General features: G+C 41.3%; 1 protein-coding gene across 1 annotated transcript in view; it reads left to right on the top strand.

Moving 5' to 3' along the window:
- LOC115125922 (mitochondrial glutamate carrier 1-like) overlaps positions 1-20801 on the top strand; it is a 93084-nt gene that overhangs the window by 54934 nt on the left and 17349 nt on the right. Inside the window, exon 7 of the mRNA XM_065002929.1 lies at positions 15806-15866. Coding sequence (XP_064859001.1) covers positions 15806-15866 — 61 coding nt within the window. The remainder of the gene's footprint in view (positions 1-15805; positions 15867-20801) is intronic.

Genomic DNA, 20801 nt, shown 5'->3' with positions numbered 1-20801 from the left:
AAACTCCAAGCGCTTGTGTCTGTGTCTTGGGGTCAGAAAGGGCTTTCTTCTGGCAACCCTTCCAAAGAGCCTGTGGAGGTGGAGTCTGATGGTTGTTTTTGAAACCTGAGACGCCACCAAGGCCTGCAATTTTTTCACAGTGGTTCTTGGGGATTTTGTTGCTTCTCTCACCATCCTCCTCCCTATCCTGGGGGTCTAAATGCATTTGCGTCCTCTACCCATGAGGTTTTTAACTATCTTTTGAATTGTTTAATCATTTCCCTGACAGTGCTCAGTGGTATATTCAACCGTTTGTGGATCTTCTTGTAGCCATTACCAGATTTATGAAGGTCTATGACCATCTGTCTCTTTGTGAACTGCCAGTTCTTTTGTTTTCTTCATGGTGTTGAATGACAGCGGGATATTGCATGTGTGTTACCTCATTTTTATACCCTAGTGAACCAGGAAGTTATGTAATGGCTCAATACAGTTCCTTAAGACTTAGATAAACTTAAATAAGTGGAATTTAATTTGTGGTTTAATTTTGGTAGATGTTATTTACAATAATATTTAAGGGTGCCATTAATTGTGAAACCTTGATTTGGAGGACATTGATTTTTAATTAAAGGAATCAATTATTTTTGTTGGTTCCATTGAAACATTAATGAAGTACAGTATTTCTCACATGTTGGTATTTTGAGTTTATCTCTATAATGATATTGTTTATATTTGTTTAAACATTGTTTGTGCATTGCCAGTCAGAGGTGCCAGAAATGTTGGAGCCCACTGTAGCTAGACTTCTAACCAGTGCTCTAGTGCTAATGTAGCTAGACTTTTAACGTGCTCTAGTGCTAATGTAGCTAGACTTTTAACGTGCTCTAGTGCTAATGTAGCTAGACTTTTAACGTGCTCTAGTGCTAATGTAGCTAGACCGTGCTCTAGTGCTAATGTAGCTAGACTTTTAACGTGCTCTAGTGCTAATGTAGCTAGACTTTTAACGTGCTCTAGTGCTAATGTAGCTAGACTTTTAACGTGCTCTAGTGCTAATGTAGCTAGACTTTTAACGTGCTCTAGAGCTAATGTAGCTAGACTTTTAACGTGCTCTAGTGCTAATGTAGCTAGACTTTTAACGTGCTCTAGTGCTAATGTAGCTAGACTTTTAACGTGCTCTAGTGCTAATGTAGCTAGACTTTTAACGTGCTCTAGAGCTAATGTAGCTAGACTTTTAACGTGCTCTAGTGCTAATGTAGCTAGACTTTTAACGTGCTCTAGTGCTAATGTAGCTAGACTTTTAACGTGCTCTTGTGCTAATGTAGCTAGACTTTTAACGTGCTCTAGTGCTAATGTAGCTAGACTTTTAACGTGCTCTAGTGCTAATGTAGCTAGACTTTTAACGTGCTCTAGTGCTAATGTAGCTAGACTTTTAACGTGCTCTAGTGCTAATGTAGCTAGACTTTTAACGTGCTCTTGTGCTAATGTAGCTAGACTTTTAACGTGCTCTAGTGTTAATGTAGCTAGACTTCTAACCAGTGCTCTAGTGCTAATGTAGCTAGACTTTTAACGTGCTCTTGTGCTAATGTAGCTAGACTTTTAACGTGCTCTAGTGCTAATGTAGCTAGACTTTTAACGTGCTCTAGTGCTAATGTAGCTAGACTTTTAACGTGCTCTAGTACTAATGTAGCTAGACTTTTAACGTGCTCTAGTGCTAATGTAGCTAGACTTTTAACGTGCTCTAGTGCTAATGTAGCTAGACTTTTAACGTGTTCTAGTGCTAATGTAGCTAGACTTTTAACGTGCTCTAGTGCTAATGTAGCTAGACTTTTAACGTGCTCTAGTACTAATGTAGCTAGACTTTTAACGTGCTCTAGTGCTAATGTAGCTAGACTTTTAACGTGCTCTAGTGCTAATGTAGCTAGACTTTTAACGTGCTCTAGTGCTAATGTAGCTAGACTTTTAACGTGCTCTAGTGCTAATGTAGCTAGACTTTTAACGTGCTCTAGTGCTAATGTAGCTAGACTTTTAACGTGCTCTAGTGCTAATGTAGCTAGACTTTTAACGTGCTCTAGTACTAATGTAGCTAGACTTTTAACGTGCTCTAGTGCTAATGTAGCTAGACTTTTAACGTGCTCTAGTGCTAATGTAGCTAGACTTTTAACGTGCTCTAGTGCTAATGTAGCTAGACTTTTAACGTGCTCTAGTGCTAATGTAGCTAGACTTTTAACGTGCTCTAGAGCTAATGTAGCTAGACTTTTAACGTGCTCTAGTGCTAATGTAGCTAGACTTTTAACGTGCTCTAGTGCTAATGTAGCTAGACTTTTAACGTGCTCTTGTGCTAATGTAGCTAGACTTTTAACGTGCTCTAGTGCTAATGTAGCTAGACTTTTAACGTGCTCTAGTGTTAATGTAGCTAGACTTCTAACCAGTGCTCTAGTGCTAATGTAGCTAGACTTTTAACGTGCTCTTGTGCTAATGTAGCTAGACTTTTAACGTGCTCTAGTGCTAATGTAGCTAGACTTTTAACGTGCTCTAGTGCTAATGTAGCTAGACTTTTAACGTGCTCTAGTACTAATGTAGCTAGACTTTTAACGTGCTCTAGTGCTAATGTAGCTAGACTTTTAACGTGCTCTAGTGCTAATGTAGCTAGACTTTTAACGTGTTCTAGTGCTAATGTAGCTAGACTTTTAACGTGCTCTAGTTCTAATGTAGCTAGACTTTTAACGTGCTCTAGTGCTAATGTAGCTAGACTTTTAACGTGCTCTAGTGCTAATGTAGCTAGACTTTTAACGTGCTCTAGTGCTAATGTAGCTAGACTTTTAACGTCCTCTAGAGCTAATGTAGCTAGACTTTTAACGTGCTCTAGTGCTAATGTAGCTAGACTTTTAACGTGCTCTAGTGCTAATGTAGCTAGACTTTTAACGTCCTCTAGAGCTAATGTAGCTAGACTTTTAACGTGCTCTAGTGCAAATGTAGCTAGACTTTTAACGTGCTCTAGTGCTGACGTAGCTAGACTTTTAACGTGCCCTAGTGCTAATGTAGCTAGACTTTTAACGTGCTCTAGTGCTAATTTAGCTAGACGTTTAACGTGCTCTAGTGCAAATGTAGCTAGACTTTTAACATGCTCTAGTGCTGATGTAGCTAGACTTTTAACGTGCTCTAGTGCTGATGTAGACTTCTAACCAGTCCTCTAGTGCTGATGTAGACTTCTAACCAGTCCTCTAGTGTTGATGTAGACTTGTAACCAGTCCTCTAGTGCTGTTTTAGACTTCTAACCAGTCCTCTAGTGCTGATGTAGACTTCTAACCAGTCCTCTAGTGCTGATGTAGACTTCTAACCAGTCCTCTAGTGCTTATGTAGACTTCTAACCAGTCCTCTAGTGTTGATGTAGACTTGTAACCAGTCCTCTAGTGCTGATGTAGCTAGACTTCTAACCAGTCCTCTAGTGCTGATGTAGACTTCTAACCAGTCCTCTAGTGCTGATGTAGACTTCTAACCAGTCCTCTAGTGTTGATGTAGACTTCTAACCAGTCCTCTAGTGCTGATGTAGCTAGACTTCTAACCAGTCCTCTAGTGCTGATGTAGCTAGACTTCTAACCAGTCCTCTAGTGCTGATGTAGACTTCTAACCAGTCCTCTAGTGCTGATGTAGACTTCTAACCAGTCCTCTAGTGTTGATGTAGACTTCTAACCAGTCCTCTAGTGCTGATGTAGCTAGACTTCTAACCAGTCCTCTAGTGCTGATGTAGATAGACTTCTAACCAGTCCTCTAGTGCTGATGTAGACTTGTAACCAGTCCTCTAGTGCTGATGTAGACTTCTAACCAGTCCTCTAGTGCTGATGTAGCTAGACTTCTAACCAGTCCTCTAGTGTTGATGTAGACTTCTAACCAGTCCTCTAGTGTTGATGTAGACTTCTAACCAGTCCTCTAGTGTTGATGTAGACTTCTAACCAGTCCTCTAGTGTTGATGTAGACTTCTAACCAGTCCTCTAGTGTTGATGTAGACTTCTAACCAGTCATCTAGTGTTGATGTAGACTTCTAACCAGTCCTCTAGTGCTGATGTAGACTTCTAACCAGTCCTCTAGTGTTGATGGAGACTTCTAACCAGTCATCTAGTGCTGATGTAGACTTCTAACCAGTCCTCGAGTGTTGATGTAGACTTCTAACCAGTCCTCTAGTGCTGATGTAGACTTGTACTCAGTCCTCTAGTGCTGATGTAGACTTCTAACCAGTCCTCTAGTGCTGATGTAGCTAGACTTCTAACCAGTCCTCTAGTGTTGATGTAGACTACTAACCAGTCATCTAGTGCTGATGTAGCTAGACTTCTAACCAGTCCTCTAGTGCTGATGTAGACTACTAACCAGTCCTCTAGTGCTAATGTAGCTAGACTTTTAACGTGCTCTAGTGCTAATGTAGCTAGACTTTTAACGTGCTCTAGTGCTAATGTAGCTAGACTTTTAACGTGCTCTAGAGCTAATGTAGCTAGACTTTTAACGTGCTCTAGTGCTAATGTAGCTAGACTTTTAACCAGTGCTCTAGTGCTAATGTAGCTAGACTTTTAACGTGCTCTAGTGCTAATTTAGCTAGACTTTTAACGTGCTCTAGTGCAAATGTAGCTAGACTTTTAACGTGCTCTAGTGCTGATGTAGCTAGACTTTTAACATGCTCTAGTGCTAATTTAGCTAGACTTTTAACGTGCTCTAGTGCAAATGTAGCTAGACTTTTAACATGCTCTAGTGCTGATGTAGCTAGACTTTTAACGTGCTCTAGTGCTGATGTAGACTTCTAACCAGTCCTCTAGTGCTGATGTAGACTTCTAACCAGTCCTCTAGTGTTGATGTAGACTTGTAACCAGTCCTCTAGTGCTGATGTAGACTTCTAACCAGTCCTCTAGTGCTGATGTAGATAGACTTTTAACCAGTCCTATAGTGCTGTTTTAGACTTCTAACCAGTCCTCTAGTGCTGATGTAGACTTCTAACCAGTCCTCTAGTGCTGATGTAGACTTCTAACCAGTCCTCTAGTGCTTATGTAGACTTCTAACCAGTCCTCTAGTGCTGATGTAGCTAGACTTCTAACCAGTCCTCTAGTGCTGATGTAGATAGACTTCTAACCAGTCCTCTAGTGCTGATGTAGACTTGTAACCAGTCCTCTAGTGCTGATGTAGACTTCTAACCAGTCCTCTAGTGTTGATGTAGACTTCTAACCAGTCATCTAGTGTTGATGTAGACTTCTAACCAGTCCTCTAGTGCTGATGTAGACTTCTAACCAGTCCTCTAGTGTTGATGGAGACTTCTAACCAGTCATCTAGTGCTGATGTAGACTTCTAACCAGTCCTTGAGTGTTGATGTAGACTTCTAACCAGTCCTCTAGTGCTGATGTAGACTTGTAACCAGTCCTCTAGTGCTGATGTAGACTTCTAACCAGTCCTCTAGTGCTGATGTAGCTAGACTTCTAACCAGTCCTCTAGTGCTGATGTAGCTAGACTTCTAACCAGTCCTCTAGTGCTGATGTAGACTTGTAACGAGTCCTCTAGTGCTGATGTAGACTTCTAATCAGTCCTCTAGTGCTGATGTAGACTTCTAACCAGTCCTCTAGTGTTGATGTAGACTTCTAACCAGTCCTCTAGTGCTGATGTAGACTTCTAACCAGTCCTCTAGTGTTGATGGAGACTTCTAACCAGTCATCTAGTGCTGATGTAGACTTCTAACCAGTCCTCTAGTGTTGATGTAGACTTCTAACCAGTCCTCTAGTGTTGATGTAGACTTCTAACCAGTCCTCTAGTGTTGATGTAGACTTCAAACCAGTCCTCTAGTGTTGATGTAGATAGACTTTTAACCAGTCGTCTAGTGTTGATGTAGACGTCTAACCAGTCCTCTAGTGTTGATGTAGACTTCTAACCAGTCCTCTAGTGCTGATGTATACTTCTCACCAGTCCTCTAGTGTTGATGTAGACTTCTAACCAGTCCTCTAGTGCTGATGTAGCTAGACTTCTAACCAGTCCTCTAGTGCTGATGTAGATAGACTTCTAACCAGTCCTCTAGTGTTGATGTAGACTTCAAACCAGTCCTCTAGTGTTGATGTAGATAGACTTCTAACCAGTCGTCTAGTGTTGATGTAGACGTCTAACCAGTCCTCTAGTGCTGATGTAGACTTCTAACCAGTCCTCTAGTGTTGATGTAGACTTCTAACCAGTCCTCTAGTGTTGATGTAGACTTCTAACCAGTCCTCTAGTGCTTATGTAGACTTCTAACCAGTCCTCTAGTGTTGATGTAGACTTGTAACCAGTCCTCTAGTGCTGATGTAGCTAGACTTCTAACCAGTCCTCTAGTGCTGATGTAGACTTCTAACCAGTCCTCTAGTGCTGATGTAGACTTCTAACCAGTCCTCTAGTGTTGATGTAGACTTCTAACCAGTCCTCTAGTGCTGATGTAGCTAGACTTCTAACCAGTCCTCTAGTGCTGATGTAGATAGACTTCTAACCAGTCCTCTAGTGCTGATGTAGACTTGTAACCAGTCCTCTAGTGCTGATGTAGACTTCTAACCAGTCCTCTAGTGTTGATGTAGACTTCTAACCAGTCATCTAGTGTTGATGTAGACTTCTAACCAGTCCTCTAGTGCTGATGTAGACTTCTAACCAGTCCTCTAGTGTTGATGGAGACTTCTAACCAGTCATCTAGTGCTGATGTAGACTTCTAACCAGTCCTTGAGTGTTGATGTAGACTTCTAACCAGTCCTCTAGTGCTGATGTAGACTTGTAACCAGTCCTCTAGTGCTGATGTAGACTTCTAACCAGTCCTCTAGTGCTGATGTAGCTAGACTTCTAACCAGTCCTCTAGTGCTGATGTAGCTAGACTTCTAACCAGTCCTCTAGTGCTGATGTAGACTTGTAACGAGTCCTCTAGTGCTGATGTAGACTTCTAACCAGTCCTCTAGTGCTGATGTAGACTTCTAACCAGTCCTCTAGTGTTGATGTAGACTTCTAACCAGTCCTCTAGTGCTGATGTAGACTTCTAACCAGTCCTCTAGTGTTGATGGAGACTTCTAACCAGTCATCTAGTGCTGATGTAGACTTCTAACCAGTCCTCTAGTGTTGATGTAGACTTCTAACCAGTCCTCTAGTGTTGATGTAGACTTCTAACCAGTCCTCTAGTGTTGATGTAGACTTCAAACCAGTCCTCTAGTGTTGATGTAGATAGACTTTTAACCAGTCGTCTAGTGTTGATGTAGACGTCTAACCAGTCCTCTAGTGTTGATGTAGACTTCTAACCAGTCCTCTAGTGCTGATGTAGCTAGACTTCTAACCAGTCCTCTAGTGCTGATGTAGATAGACTTCTAACCAGTCCTCTAGTGTTGATGTAGACTTCTAACCAGTCCTCTAGTGTTGATGTAGACTTCTAACCAGTCCTCTAGTGTTTATGTAGACTTCTAACCAGTCCTCTAGTGTTGATGTAGACTTCTAACCAGTCCTCTAGTGTTGATGTAGACTTCTAACCAGTCCTCTAGTGTTGATGTAGACTTCAAACCAGTCCTCTAGTGTTGATGTAGATAGACTTTTAACGTGCTCTAGTGCTAATGTAGCTAGACTTTTAACGTGCTCTAGTGCTAATGTAGCTAGACTTTTAACGTGCTCTAGTGCTAATTTAGCTAGACTTTTAACGTGCTCTAGTGCAAATGTAGCTAGACTTTGAACATGCTCTAGTGCTAATGTAGCTAGACTTTTAACGTGCTCTAGTGCTGATGTAGCTAGACTTTTAACGTGCTCTAGTGCTGATGTAGACTTCTAACCAGTCCTCTAGTGCTGATGTAGACTTCTAACCAGTCCTCTAGTGTTGATGTAGACTTGTAACCAGTCCTCTAGTGTTGATGTAGACTTTTAACCAGTCCTCTAGTGTTGATGTAGACTTTTAACCAGTCCTCTAGTGTTCATGTAGACTTCTAACCAGTCCTCTAGTGCTGATGTAGATAGACTTTTAACCAGTCCTCTAGTGCTGATGTAGATAGACTTCTAACCAGTCCTCTAGTGCTTATGTAGACTTCTAACCAGTCCTCTAGTGTTGATGTAGACTTGTAACCAGTCCTCTAGTGCTGATGTAGATAGACTTCTAACCAGTCCTCTAGTGTTGATGTAGACTTCTAACCAGTCCTCTAGTGCTGATGTAGACTTCTAACCAGTCCTCTAGTGTTGATGTAGACTTCTAACCAGTCCTCTAGTGCTGATGTAGCTAGACTTCTAACCAGTCCTCTAGTGCTGATGTAGATAGACTTCTAACCAGTCCTCTAGTGCTGATGTAGACTTGTAACCATTCCTCTAGTGCTGATGGAGACTTCTAACCAGTCATCTAGTGCTGATGTAGACTTCTAACCAGTCCTCGAGTGTTGATGTAGACTTCTAACCAGTCCTCTAGTGCTGATGTAGACTTGTAACCAGTCCTCTAGTGCTGATGTAGACTTCTAACCAGTCCTCTAGTGCTGATGTAGCTAGACTTCTAACCAGTCCTCTAGTGTTGATGTAGACTACTAACCAGTCCTCTAGTGCTGATGTAGCTAGACTTCTAACCAGTCCTCTAGTGTTGATGTAGACTTCTAACCAGTCCTCTAGTGTTGATGTAGACTTCTAACCAGTCCTCTAGTGTTGATGTAGACTTCTAACCAGTCCTCTAGTGTTGATGTAGACTTCTAACCAGTCATCTAGTGTTGATGTAGACTTCTAACCAGTCCTCTAGTGCTGATGTAGACTTCTAACCAGTCCTCTAGTGTTGATGGAGACTTCTAACCAGTCATCTAGTGCTGATGTAGACTTCTAACCAGTCCTCGAGTGTTGATGTAGCTAGACTTCTAACCAGTCCTCTAGTGTTGATGTAGACTACTAACCAGTCCTCTAGTGTTGATGTAGCTAGACTTCTAACCAGTCCTCTAGTGTTGATGTAGACTTCTAACCAGTCCTCTAGTGTTGATGTAGACTTCTAACCAGTCCTCTAGTGTTGATGTAGACTTCTAACCAGTCCTCTAGTGTTGATGTAGACTTCTAACCAGTCCTCTAGTGTTGATGTAGATAGACTTCTAACCAGTCCTCTAGTGCTGATGTAGACTTGTAACCATTCCTCTAGTGTTGATGTAGACTTCTAACCAGTCCTCTAGTGTTGATGTAGATAGACTTCTAACCAGTCCTCTAGTGCTGATGTAGCTAGACTTCTAACCAGTCCTCTAGTGCTGATGTAGACTTCTAACCAGTCCTCTAGTGTTGATGTAGACTTCTAACCAGTCCTCTAGTGCTGATGTAGCTAGACTTCTAACCAGTCCTCTAGTGCTGATGTAGATAGACTTCTAACCAGTCCTCTAGTGCTGATGTAGACTTGTAACCATTCCTCTAGTGCTGATGTAGACTTCTAACCAGTCCTCTAGTGTTGATGTAGACTTATAACCAGTCATCTAGTGTTGATGTAGACTTCTAACCAGTCCTCTAGTGCTGATGTAGACTTCTAACCAGTCCTCTAGTGTTGATGGAGACTTCTAACCAGTCTTCTAGTGTTGATGTAGACTTCTAACCAGTCCTCGAGTGTTGATGTAGACTTCTAACCAGTCCTCTAGTGCTGATGTAGACTTGTAACCAGTCCTCTAGTGCTGATGTAGCTAGACTTCTAACCAGTCCTCTAGTGTTGATGTAGACTACTAACCAGTCCTCTAGTGCTGATGTAGCTAGACTTCTAACCAGTCCTCTAGTGTTGATGTAGACTTCTAACCAGTCCTCTAGTGTTGATATAGACTTCTAACCAGTCCTCTAGTGTTGATGTAGACTTCTAACCAGTCATCTAGTGTTGATGTAGACTTCTAACCAGTCCTCTAGTGCTGATGTAGACTTCTAACCAGTCCTCTAGTGTTGATGGAGACTTCTAACCAGTCATCTAGTGCTGATGTAGACTTCTAACCAGTCCTCGAGTGTTGATGTAGACTTCTAACCAGTCCTCTAGTGCTGATGTAGACTTGTAACCAGTCCTCTAGTGCTGATGTAGACTTCTAACCAGTCCTCTAGTGCTGATGTAGCTAGACTTCTAACCAGTCCTCTAGTGTTGATGTAGACTACTAACCAGTCCTCTAGTGTTGATGTAGCTAGACTTCTAACCAGTCCTCTAGTGTTGATGTAGACTTCTAACCAGTCCTCTAGTGTTGATGTAGACTTCTAACCAGTCCTCTAGTGTTGATGTAGACTTCTAACCAGTCCTCTAGTGTTGATGTAGACTTCTAACCAGTCCTCTAGTGTTGATGTAGACTTCTAACCAGTCCTCTAGTGTTTATGTAGACTTCTAACCAGTCCTCTAGTGTTGATGTAGACTTCTAACCAGTCCTCTAGTGTTGATGTAGACTTCTAACCAGTCCTCTAGTGCTGATGTAGACTTCTCACCAGTCCTCTAGTGTTGATGTAGACTTCAAACCAGTCCTCTAGTGTTGATGTAGATAGACTTTTAACCAGTCGTCTAGTGTTGATGTAGACGTCTAACCAGTCCTCTAGTGTTGATGTAGACTTCTAACCAGTCCTCTAGTGCTGATGTAGACTTCTCACCAGTCCTCTAGTGTTGATGTAGACTTCTAACCAGTCCTCTAGTGTTGATGTAGACTTCTAACCAGTCCTCTAGTGTTGATGTAGACTTCAAACCAGTCCTCTAGTGTTGATGTAGATAGACTTTTAACCAGTCCTCTAGTGCTGATGTAGATAGACTTCTAACCAGTCGTCTAGTGTTGATGTAGACGTCTAACCAGTCCTCTAGTGCTGATGTAGACTTGTAACCAGTCCTCTAGTGCTGATGTAGACTTCTAACCAGTCCTCTAGTGCAGATGTAGCTAGACTTCTAACCAGTCCTCTAGTGTTGATGTAGACTACTAACCAGTCCTCTAGTGCTGATGTAGCTAGACTTCTAACCAGTCCTCCAGTGTTGATGTAGACTTCTAACCAGTCCTCTAGTGTTGATGTAGACTTCTAACCAGTCCTCTAGTGTTGATGTAGACTTCTAACCAGTCCTCTAGTGCTGATGTAGACTTGTAACCAGTCCTCTAGTGCTGATGTAGACTTCTAACCAGTCCTCTAGTGCTGATGTAGCTAGACTTCTAACCAGTCCTCTAGTGTTGATGTAGACTACTAACCAGTCCTCTAGTGCTGATGTAGCTAGACTTCTAACCAGTCCTCTAGTGTTGATGTAGACTTCTAACCAGTCCTCTAGTGTTGATGTAGACTTCTAACCAGTCCTCTAGTGTTGATGTAGACTTCTAACCAGTCCTCTAGTGTTGATGTAGACTTCTAACCAGTCATCTAGTGTTGATGTAGACTTCTAACCAGTCCTCTAGTGCTGATGTAGACTTCTAACCAGTCCTCTAGTGTTGATGGAGACTTCTAACCAGTCATCTAGTGCTGATGTAGACTTCTAACCAGTCCTCGAGTGTTGATGTAGACTTCTAACCAGTCCTCTAGTGCTGATGTAGACTTGTAACCAGTCCTCTAGTGCTGATGTAGACTTCTAACCAGTCCTCTAGTGCTGATGTAGCTAGACTTCTAACCAGTCCTCTAGTGTTGATGTAGACTACTAACCAGTCCTCTAGTGTTGATGTAGCTAGACTTCTAACCAGTCCTCTAGTGTTGATGTAGACTTCTAACCAGTCCTCTAGTGTTGATGTAGACTTCTAACCAGTCCTCTAGTGTTGATGTAGAGACTCTAGTGTTGATGTAGACTTCTAACCAGTCCTCTAGTGTTGATGTAGATAGACTTCTAACCAGTCCTCTAGTGCTGATGTAGACTTGTAACCATTCCTCTAGTGTTGATGTAGACTTCTAACCAGTCCTCTAGTGTTGATGTAGATAGACTTCTAACCAGTCCTCTAGTGCTGATGTAGCTAGACTTCTAACCAGTCCTCTAGTGCTGATGTAGACTTCTAACCAGTCCTCTAGTGTTGATGTAGACTTCTAACCAGTCCTCTAGTGCTGATGTAGCTAGACTTCTAACCAGTCCTCTAGTGCTGATGTAGATAGACTTCTAACCAGTCCTCTAGTGCTGATGTAGACTTGTAACCATTCCTCTAGTGCTGATGTAGACTTCTAACCAGTCCTCTAGTGTTGATGTAGACTTATAACCAGTCATCTAGTGTTGATGTAGACTTCTAACCAGTCCTCTAGTGCTGATGTAGACTTCTAACCAGTCCTCTAGTGTTGATGGAGACTTCTAACCAGTCTTCTAGTGTTGATGTAGACTTCTAACCAGTCCTCGAGTGTTGATGTAGACTTCTAACCAGTCCTCTAGTGCTGATGTAGACTTGTAACCAGTCCTCTAGTGCTGATGTAGCTAGACTTCTAACCAGTCCTCTAGTGTTGATGTAGACTACTAACCAGTCCTCTAGTGCTGATGTAGCTAGACTTCTAACCAGTCCTCTAGTGTTGATGTAGACTTCTAACCAGTCCTCTAGTGTTGATGTAGACTTCTAACCAGTCCTCTAGTGTTGATGTAGACTTCTAACCAGTCCTCTAGTGTTGATGTAGACTTCTAACCAGTCATCTAGTGTTGATGTAGACTTCTAACCAGTCCTCTAGTGCTGATGTAGACTTCTAACCAGTCCTCTAGTGTTGATGGAGACTTCTAACCAGTCATCTAGTGCTGATGTAGACTTCTAACCAGTCCTCGAGTGTTGATAGTAGACTTAGACTAACCAGTCCTCTAGTGCTGATGTAGACTTCTAACCAGTCCTCTAGTGTTGATGTAGCTAGACTTCTAACCAGTCCTCTAGTGTTGATGTAGACTACTAACCAGTCCTCTGATGTGTTGATGTAGCTAGACTTCTAACCAGTCCTCTAGTGTTGATGTAGACTTCTAACCAGTCCTCTAGTGTTGATGTAGACTTCTAACCAGTCCTCTAGTGTTGATGTAGACTTCTAACCAGTCCTCTAGTGTTGATGTAGACTTCTAACCAGTCCTCTAGTGTTGATGTAGACTTCTAACCAGTCCTCTAGTGTTTATGTAGACTTCTAACCAGTCCTCTAGTGTTGATGTAGACTTCTAACCAGTCCTCTAGTGTTGATGTAGACTTCTAACCAGTCCTCTAGTGCTGATGTAGACTTCTCACCAGTCCTCTAGTGTTGATGTAGACTTCAAACCAGTCCTCTAGTGTTGATGTAGATAGACTTTTAACCAGTCGTCTAGTGTTGATGTAGACGTCTAACCAGTCCTCTAGTGTTGATGTAGACTTCTAACCAGTCCTCTAGTGCTGATGTAGACTTCTCACCAGTCCTCTAGTGTTGATGTAGACTTCTAACCAGTCCTCTAGTGTTGATGTAGTCTTCTAACCAGTCCTCTAGTGTTGATGTAGACTTCAAACCAGTCCTCTAGTGTTGATGTAGATAGACTTTTAACCAGTCCTCTAGTGCTGATGTAGATAGACTTCTAACCAGTCGTCTAGTGTTGATGTAGACGTCTAACCAGTCCTCTAGTGCTGATGTAGACTTGTAACCAGTCCTCTAGTGTTGATGTAGACTTCTAACCAGTCCTCTAGTGCTGATGTAGACTTCTCACCAGTCCTCTAGTGTTGATGTAGACTTCAAATCAGTCCTCTAGTGTTGATGTAGATAGACTTTTAACCAGTCGTCTAGTGTTGATGTAGACGTCTAACCAGTCCTCTAGTGCTGATGTAGACTTGTAACCAGTCCTCTAGTGCTGATGTAGACTTCTAACCAGTCCTCTAGTGTTGATGTAGACTTATAACCAGTCATCTAGTGTTGATGTAGACTTCTAACCAGTCCTCTAGTGGTGATGTAGACTTCTAACCAGTCCTCTAGTGTTGATGGAGACTTCTAACCTGTCTTCTAGTGTTGATGTAGACTTCTAACCAGTCCTCGAGTGTTGATGTAGACTTCTAACCAGTCCTCTAGTGCTGATGTAGACTTGTAACCAGTCCTCTAGTGCTGATGTAGACTTCTAACCAGTCCTCTAGTGCTGATGTAGCTAGACTTCTAACCAGTCCTCTAGTGTTGATGTAGACTACTAACCAGTCCTCTAGTGCTGATGTAGCTAGACTTCTAACCAGTCCTCTAGTGTTGATGTAGACTTCTAACCAGTCCTCTAGTGTTGATGTAGACTTCTAACCAGTCCTCTAGTGTTGATGTAGACTTCTAACCAGGCCTCTAGTGTTGATGTAGACTTCTAACCAGTCCTCTAGTGTTGATGTAGACGTCTAACCAGTCATCTAGTGTTGATGTAGACTTCTAACCAGTCCTCTAGTGCTGATGTAGACTTCTAACCAGTCCTCTAGTGTTGATGGAGACTTCTAACCAGTCATCTAGTGCTGATGTAGACTTCTAACCAGTCCTCGAGTGTTGATGTAGACTTCTAACCAGTCCTCTAGTGCTGATGTAGACTTGTAACCAGTCCTCTAGTGCTGATGTAGACTTCTAACCAGTCCTCTAGTGCTGATGTAGCTAGACTTCTAACCAGTCCTCTAGTGTTGATGTAGACTACTAACCAGTCCTCTAGTGCTGATGTAGCTAGACTTCTAACCAGTCCTCTAGTGTTGATGTAGACTTCTAACCAGTCCTCTAGTGTTGATGTAGACTTCTAACCAGTCCTCTAGTGTTGATGTAGACTTCTAACCAGTCCTCTAGTGTTGATGTAGACTTCTAACCAGTCCTCTAGTGTTGATGTAGACTTCTAACCAGTCCTCTAGTGTTGATGTAGACTTCAAACCAGTCCTCTAGTGTTGATGTAGATAGACTTTTAACGAGCTCTAGTGCTAATGTAGCTAGACTTTTAACGTGCTCTAGTGCAAATGTAGCTAGACTTTTAACGTGCTCTAGTGCTGATGTAGCTAGACTTTTAACGTGCTAATGTAGCTAGACTTTTAACGTGCTCTAGTGCTAATTTAGCTAGACTTTTAACGTGCTCTAGTGCAAATGTAGCTAGACTTTTAACATGCTCTAGTGCTAATGTAGCTAGACTTTTAACGTGCTCTAGTCCTGATGTAGCTAGACTTTTAACGTGCTCTAGTGCTGATGTAGACTTCTAACCAGTCCTCTAGTGCTGATGTAGACTTCTAACCAGTCCTCTAGTGTTGATGTAGACTTGTAACCAGTCCTCTAGTTTTGATGTAGACTTCTAACCAGTCCTCTAGTGTTGATGTAGACTTCTAACCAGTCCTCTAGTGTTGATGTAGACTTCTAACCAGTCCTCTAGTGTTGATGTAGACTTCAAACCAGTCCTCTAGTGTTGATGTAGATAGACTTTTAACCAGTCCTCTAGTGTGCATGTAGACTTCTAACAAGTCCTCTAGTGCTGATGTAGCTAGACCTCTAACCAGTCCTCTAGTGTTGATGTAGCTAGACTTCTAACCAGTCCTCTAGTGTTGATGTAGACTTCTAACCAGTCCTCTAGTGTAAATGTAGACTTCTAACCAATCCTCTAGTGCTGATGTGGTTGAGTAATAAAAGCCCACATAAGATCTTAATTTGATCAGTTTCTCACAGCAGGAAAATAATCCTGCAGCAATAAGAAATATGAATTATTGTTTGGATTATAACTAATGGACATTTTTGTAAGGGTTGATATGATCCATTTTTAGTTAGGTCAAATCAAGTCTGAAATTATTAAGTAGAAATTACAAACTTTAGAAGCCTGTTTAAACCTTGAATACACTACAAGTTTGCATTTCCTGCTGTGAGGGACATGTCCTGCCACAAAAGGATGGTCAAATGAAGATCCTACACCTGTACCTATCCCACAGAACATATCCCACCCCTGGTTATAACACCTTGTCAAATGTTGCTGTCAGATATTTTCATTTTGTGTTTGTGTTTATCATCACAGGTTATCGTCACGACTCCTATGGAGATGTTGAAGATTCAGCTTCAAGATGCTGGGAGAATTGGTAAGAGATTTAGAGAGATGGAGGAGAATTGGTAAGAGATTTAGAGAGATGGAGGAGAATTGGTAAGAGATTTAGAGGGATGGGGGAGAATTGGTAAGAGATTTAGAGAGATGGAGGAGAATTGGTAAGAGATTTAGAGAGATGGAGGAGAATTGGTAAGAGATTTAGAGAGATGGAGGAGAATTGGTAAGAGATTTAGAGAGATGGAGGAGAATTGGTAAGAGATTTAGAGAGATGGAGGAGAATTGGTAAGAGGATGGAGGAGAATTGGTAAGAGATTTAGAGGGATGAATTGGTAAGAGATTTAGAGGGATGGAGGAGAATTGGTAAGAGATTTAGAGATGGAGGAGAACTGGTAAGAGATTTAGAGATGGATGGAGGAGAATTGGTAAGAGATTTAGAGGATGGAGGAGAATTGGTAAGAGATTTTAGAGGGATGGATGGAGAATTGGTAAGAGATTTAGAGAGATGGAGGAGAATTGGTAAGAGATTTAGAGAGATGGAGGAGAATTGGTAAGAGATTTAGAGAGATGGAGGAGAATTGGTAAGAGATTTAGAGAGATGGATGAGAATATGTAAGAGATTTAGAGAGATGGAGGAGAATTGGTTAGAGATTTAGAGAGATGGATGAGAATTGGTAAGAGATTTAGAGGGATGGAGGAGAATTGGTAAGAGATTTAGAGAGATGGAGGAGAACTGGTAAGAGATTTAGAGAGATGGAGGAGAATTGGTAAGAGATTTAGAGAGATGGAGGAGAATCTGTAAGAGATTTAGAGTGATGGAGGATAATTGGTAAGAGATTTAGAGGGATGGAGGAGAATTGGTAAGAGATTTAGAGAGATGGAGGAGAATTGGTTAGAGATTTAGAGAGATGGAGGAGAATGTAAGAGATTTTGGAGGAGAAGGAGATTTGGAGGAGAATTGGTAAGAGATTTAGAGGGATGGAGGAGAATTGGTAAGAGATTTAGATGGAGGAGAATCTGTAAGAGATTTAGAGGGATGGAGGAGATTTAAGAGATTTAGAGGATGGAGGAGAATTGTAAGAGATTTAGAGGATGGAGGAGAATTGGTAAGAGATTTAGAGGATGGAGGAGAGCCTGGTAAGAGATTTAGAGATGGAGGAGAATAGAGATTTAGAGAGATTGCAAGAGATTTAGAGGGATGGAGATTTGGATGGAAGACATTTAGAGGATGTAAGAGATTTAGAGGATGGAGGAGAATGAGATTTAGAGATGGAGGAGAATCTGTAGAGATTTAGAGGATGGAGGACCTATTAGAGATTTAGAGAGATGGAGGAGAATCTGTAAGAGATTTAGAGGATGGAACAATTGGTAAGAGATTTAGAGAGATGGAGGAGAATTAAGAGATTTAGGGATGGAGATTTAGAGAGAGAGATTTAAGAGATTTAGAGGGATGGAGGAGAATTGGTAAGAGATTTAGAGGAGATGGAGGATGGAGGAGAATCTGTAAGAGATTTAGAGGGATGGAGGAGAATTGTTTTAGAGATTTAGAGAGATGGAGGAGAATTGTAAGAGATTTAGAGAGATGGAGGAGAATTGGTAAGAGAAGAGATGGAGGAGAATTTGTAAGAGATTTGGATGGAGGAGAATTGGTAAGAGATTTAGAGAGATGGAGGAGAATTGGTAAGAGATTTAGAGGGATGGAGGAGAATTGGTAAGAGATTTAGAGAGATGGAGGAGAATTGGTAAGAGATTTAGAGAGATGGAGGAGAATTTAGAGATGGATTTAGAGAGATGGAGGAGAATTGGTAAGAGATTTAGAGAGATGGAGGAGAATTGGTAAGAGATGGAGAGAGAGATGGAGGAGAATTGGTAAGAGATTTAGAGAGATGGAGGAGAATTGGTAAGAGATTTAGAGAGATGGAGGAGAATTGGTAAGAGATTTAGAGGGATGGAGGAGAATTGGTAAGAGATTTAGAGGGATGGAGGAGAATTGGTAAGAGATTTAGAGAGATGGAGGAGAATGTAATTTAGATGGTAAGAGATTTAGAGGGATGGAGGAGAATTGGTAAGAGATTTAGAGGGATGGAGGAGAATTGGTAAGAGATTTAGAGAGATGGAGGAGAATTGGTAAGAGATTTAGAGAGATGGAGGAGAATTGGTAAGAGATTTAGAGATGGAGAGAGAGGATTTGGCAAGAGAGAGATGGAATGGAGAGATTTAGGTAAGAGATTTAGATGGAGGAGATGGAGGAGAATTGGTTAAGAGATTTAGAGAGATGGAGGAGAATTGGTAAGAGATTTAGAGGATGGAGGAGAATTGGTAAGAGATTTAGAGGGATGGAGGAGAACTGGTAAGAGAGATGGAGAATTGGTAAGAGATTTGGATGGAGGAGAAGAGATTTAGAGGATGGAAGTAAGAGAGGGATGGAGGAGAATTGTAAGAGATTTAGAGGGATGGAGGAGAATTGGTAAGAGATTTAGAGGGATGGAGGAGAATTGGTAAGAGATTTAGAGAGATGGAGGAGAATTGGTAAGAGATTTAGAGAGATGGAGGAGAATTGGTAAGAGATTTAGAGAGATGGAGGAGAATTGGTAAGAGATTTAGAGAGATGGATGAGAATATGTAAGAGATTTAGAGAGATGGAGGAGAATTGGTTAGAGATTTAGAGAGATGGAGGAGAATTGGTAAGAGATTTAGAGGGATGGAGGAGAATTGGTAAGAGATTTAGAGAGATGGAGGAGAACTGGTAAGAGATTTAGAGAGATGGAGGAGAATTGGTAAGAGATTTAGAGAGATGGAGGAGAATCTGTAAGAGATTTAGAGGGATGGAGGAGAATTGGTAAGAGATTTAGAGGGATGGAGGAGAATTGGTAAGAGATTTAGAGAGATTTGGTAAGAGATTTAGAGATGGAGGAGAATCTGGTAAGAGATTTAGAGAGATGGAGGAGAATTGGTAAGAGATTTAGAGAGATGGAGGAGAATTGTAAGAGATTTAGAGGGATGGAGGAGAATTGGATAAGAGAATTTAAGAGATTTAGAGGATGGAGGTAAGAGATTTAGAGGGATGGAGGAGAATTTAAGAGATTTAGAGAGATGGAGGAGAATTGGTTAGAGATTTAGAGAGATGGAGGAGAATTGGTAAGAGATTTAGAGAGATGGAGGAGAATTGGTAAGAGATTTAGAGGGATGGAGGAGAATGAAAGAGAATCTGTAAGAGATTTGGTAAGAGATTTAGAGAGATGGAGGAGAATTGGTTAGAGATTTAGAGAGATGGATGAGAATTGGTAAGAGATTTAGAGGATGGAGGAGAATTGTAAGAGATTTAGAGAGATGGAGGAGAACTAGAGATTTAAGAGATTTAGAGAGATGGAGGAGAATTGGTTGGTAAGAGATTTAGAGAGATGGAGGAGAATCTGTAAGAGATTTAGAGGGATGGAGGAGAATTGGTAAGAGATTTAGAGGGATGGAGGAGAATTGGTAAGAGATTTAGAGATGGAGGAGAATTGGTAAGAGATTTAGAGAGATGGAGGAGAATTGGTAAGAGATTTAGAGGATGGAGGAGAATTGGTAAGAGATTTAGAGATGGATGAGAGAGATTGGTGGAGGAGAAGAGATTTAGAGGGATGGAGGAGAATTGGTAAGAGATTTAGAGGGATGGAGGAGAATTGGTAAGAGATTTAGATGGAGGATTTAAGAGATTTAGGATGGAGGAGAATTGGTAAGAGATTTAGAGAGATGGAGGAGAATCTGTAAGAGATTTAGAGGATGGAGGAGAATTAGAGATTTAGAGAGATGGAGAGATTTAGAGATTTAGATGGAGGAGAATTGGATTTAGAGGATAGAGATTTAGAGAGATGGAGATGGAGAATCTGGATGGAGGAGATTTAGAGGGATGGAGGAGAATTGGTAAGAGATTTAGAGGGATGGAGGAGAATTGGTAAGAGATTTAGAGAGATGGAGGAGAATTGGTTAGAGATTTAGAGAGATGGAGGAGAATCTGTAAGAGATTTAGAGGGATGGAGGAGAATTGGTAAGAGATTTAGAGAGATGGAGGAGAATTGGTAAGAGATTTAGAGGGATGGAGGAGAATTGGTAAGAGATTTAGAGAGATGGAGGAGAATGGTAAGAGATTTAGAGATTTAGATTTAGAGGATGGAGGAGAATTGGTAAGAGATTTAGAGAGATGGAGGAGAATCTGTAAGAGATTTAGAGAGATGGAGGAGAATTGGTTAGAGATTTAGAGAGATGGATGAGAATTGGTAAGAGATTTAGAGAGATGGAGGAGAATTGGTTAGAGATTTAGAGAGATGGAGGATAATCTGTAGGAGAGAGATGGAGGAGAATCTGTAAGAGATTTAGAGAGATGGAGGAGAATTGGTAAGAGATTTAGAGAGATGGAGGAGAATTGGTAAGAGATTTAGAGAGATGGAGGACAATCTGTAAGAGATTTAGTGAGATGAAGGAGAATCTGTAAGATATTTAGTGAGATGGAGGAGAATCTGTAAGAGATTTAGAGGCATGGAGGAGAATTGGTAAGAGATTTAGAGAGATGAAGGAGAATCTAAGAGATTTAGTGAGATGAGAGGAGAATCTGTAAGAGATTTAGTGAGATGGAGGAGAATCTATAAGAGATTTAGTGAGATGGAGGAGAATCTATAAGAGATTTAGTGAGATGGAGGAGAATCTGTAAGAGAGAGATGGAAATGGAGGGAGGGACAAAGAAGATCCTGAGCAGAGATAGTTTTGAGGAATCTCCATTGGAATCGTATTAACACGCGTCGTCAATGGGCCGTGTGGTGCATTCTGCATTCTGGGACAAGGAGAGCACTCCTTCAAGGAGTGAATGGGAGACAATTGTGCACTAGCTTAAAAACCCAACGTTAACATGAATTTTGTGAACGAGAAGTACAACATTTACAAAAATGTGAGGGTACAGGTTAGTTGAGGTAATTGAGGTAATATGAACATGTAG

This window comes from Oncorhynchus nerka, linkage group LG17 (assembly GCF_034236695.1).
Source record: "Oncorhynchus nerka isolate Pitt River linkage group LG17, Oner_Uvic_2.0, whole genome shotgun sequence".
Taxonomy (NCBI): domain Eukaryota; kingdom Metazoa; phylum Chordata; class Actinopteri; order Salmoniformes; family Salmonidae; genus Oncorhynchus; species Oncorhynchus nerka.
This window is presented reverse-complemented; position numbering and strand designations above follow the sequence as displayed.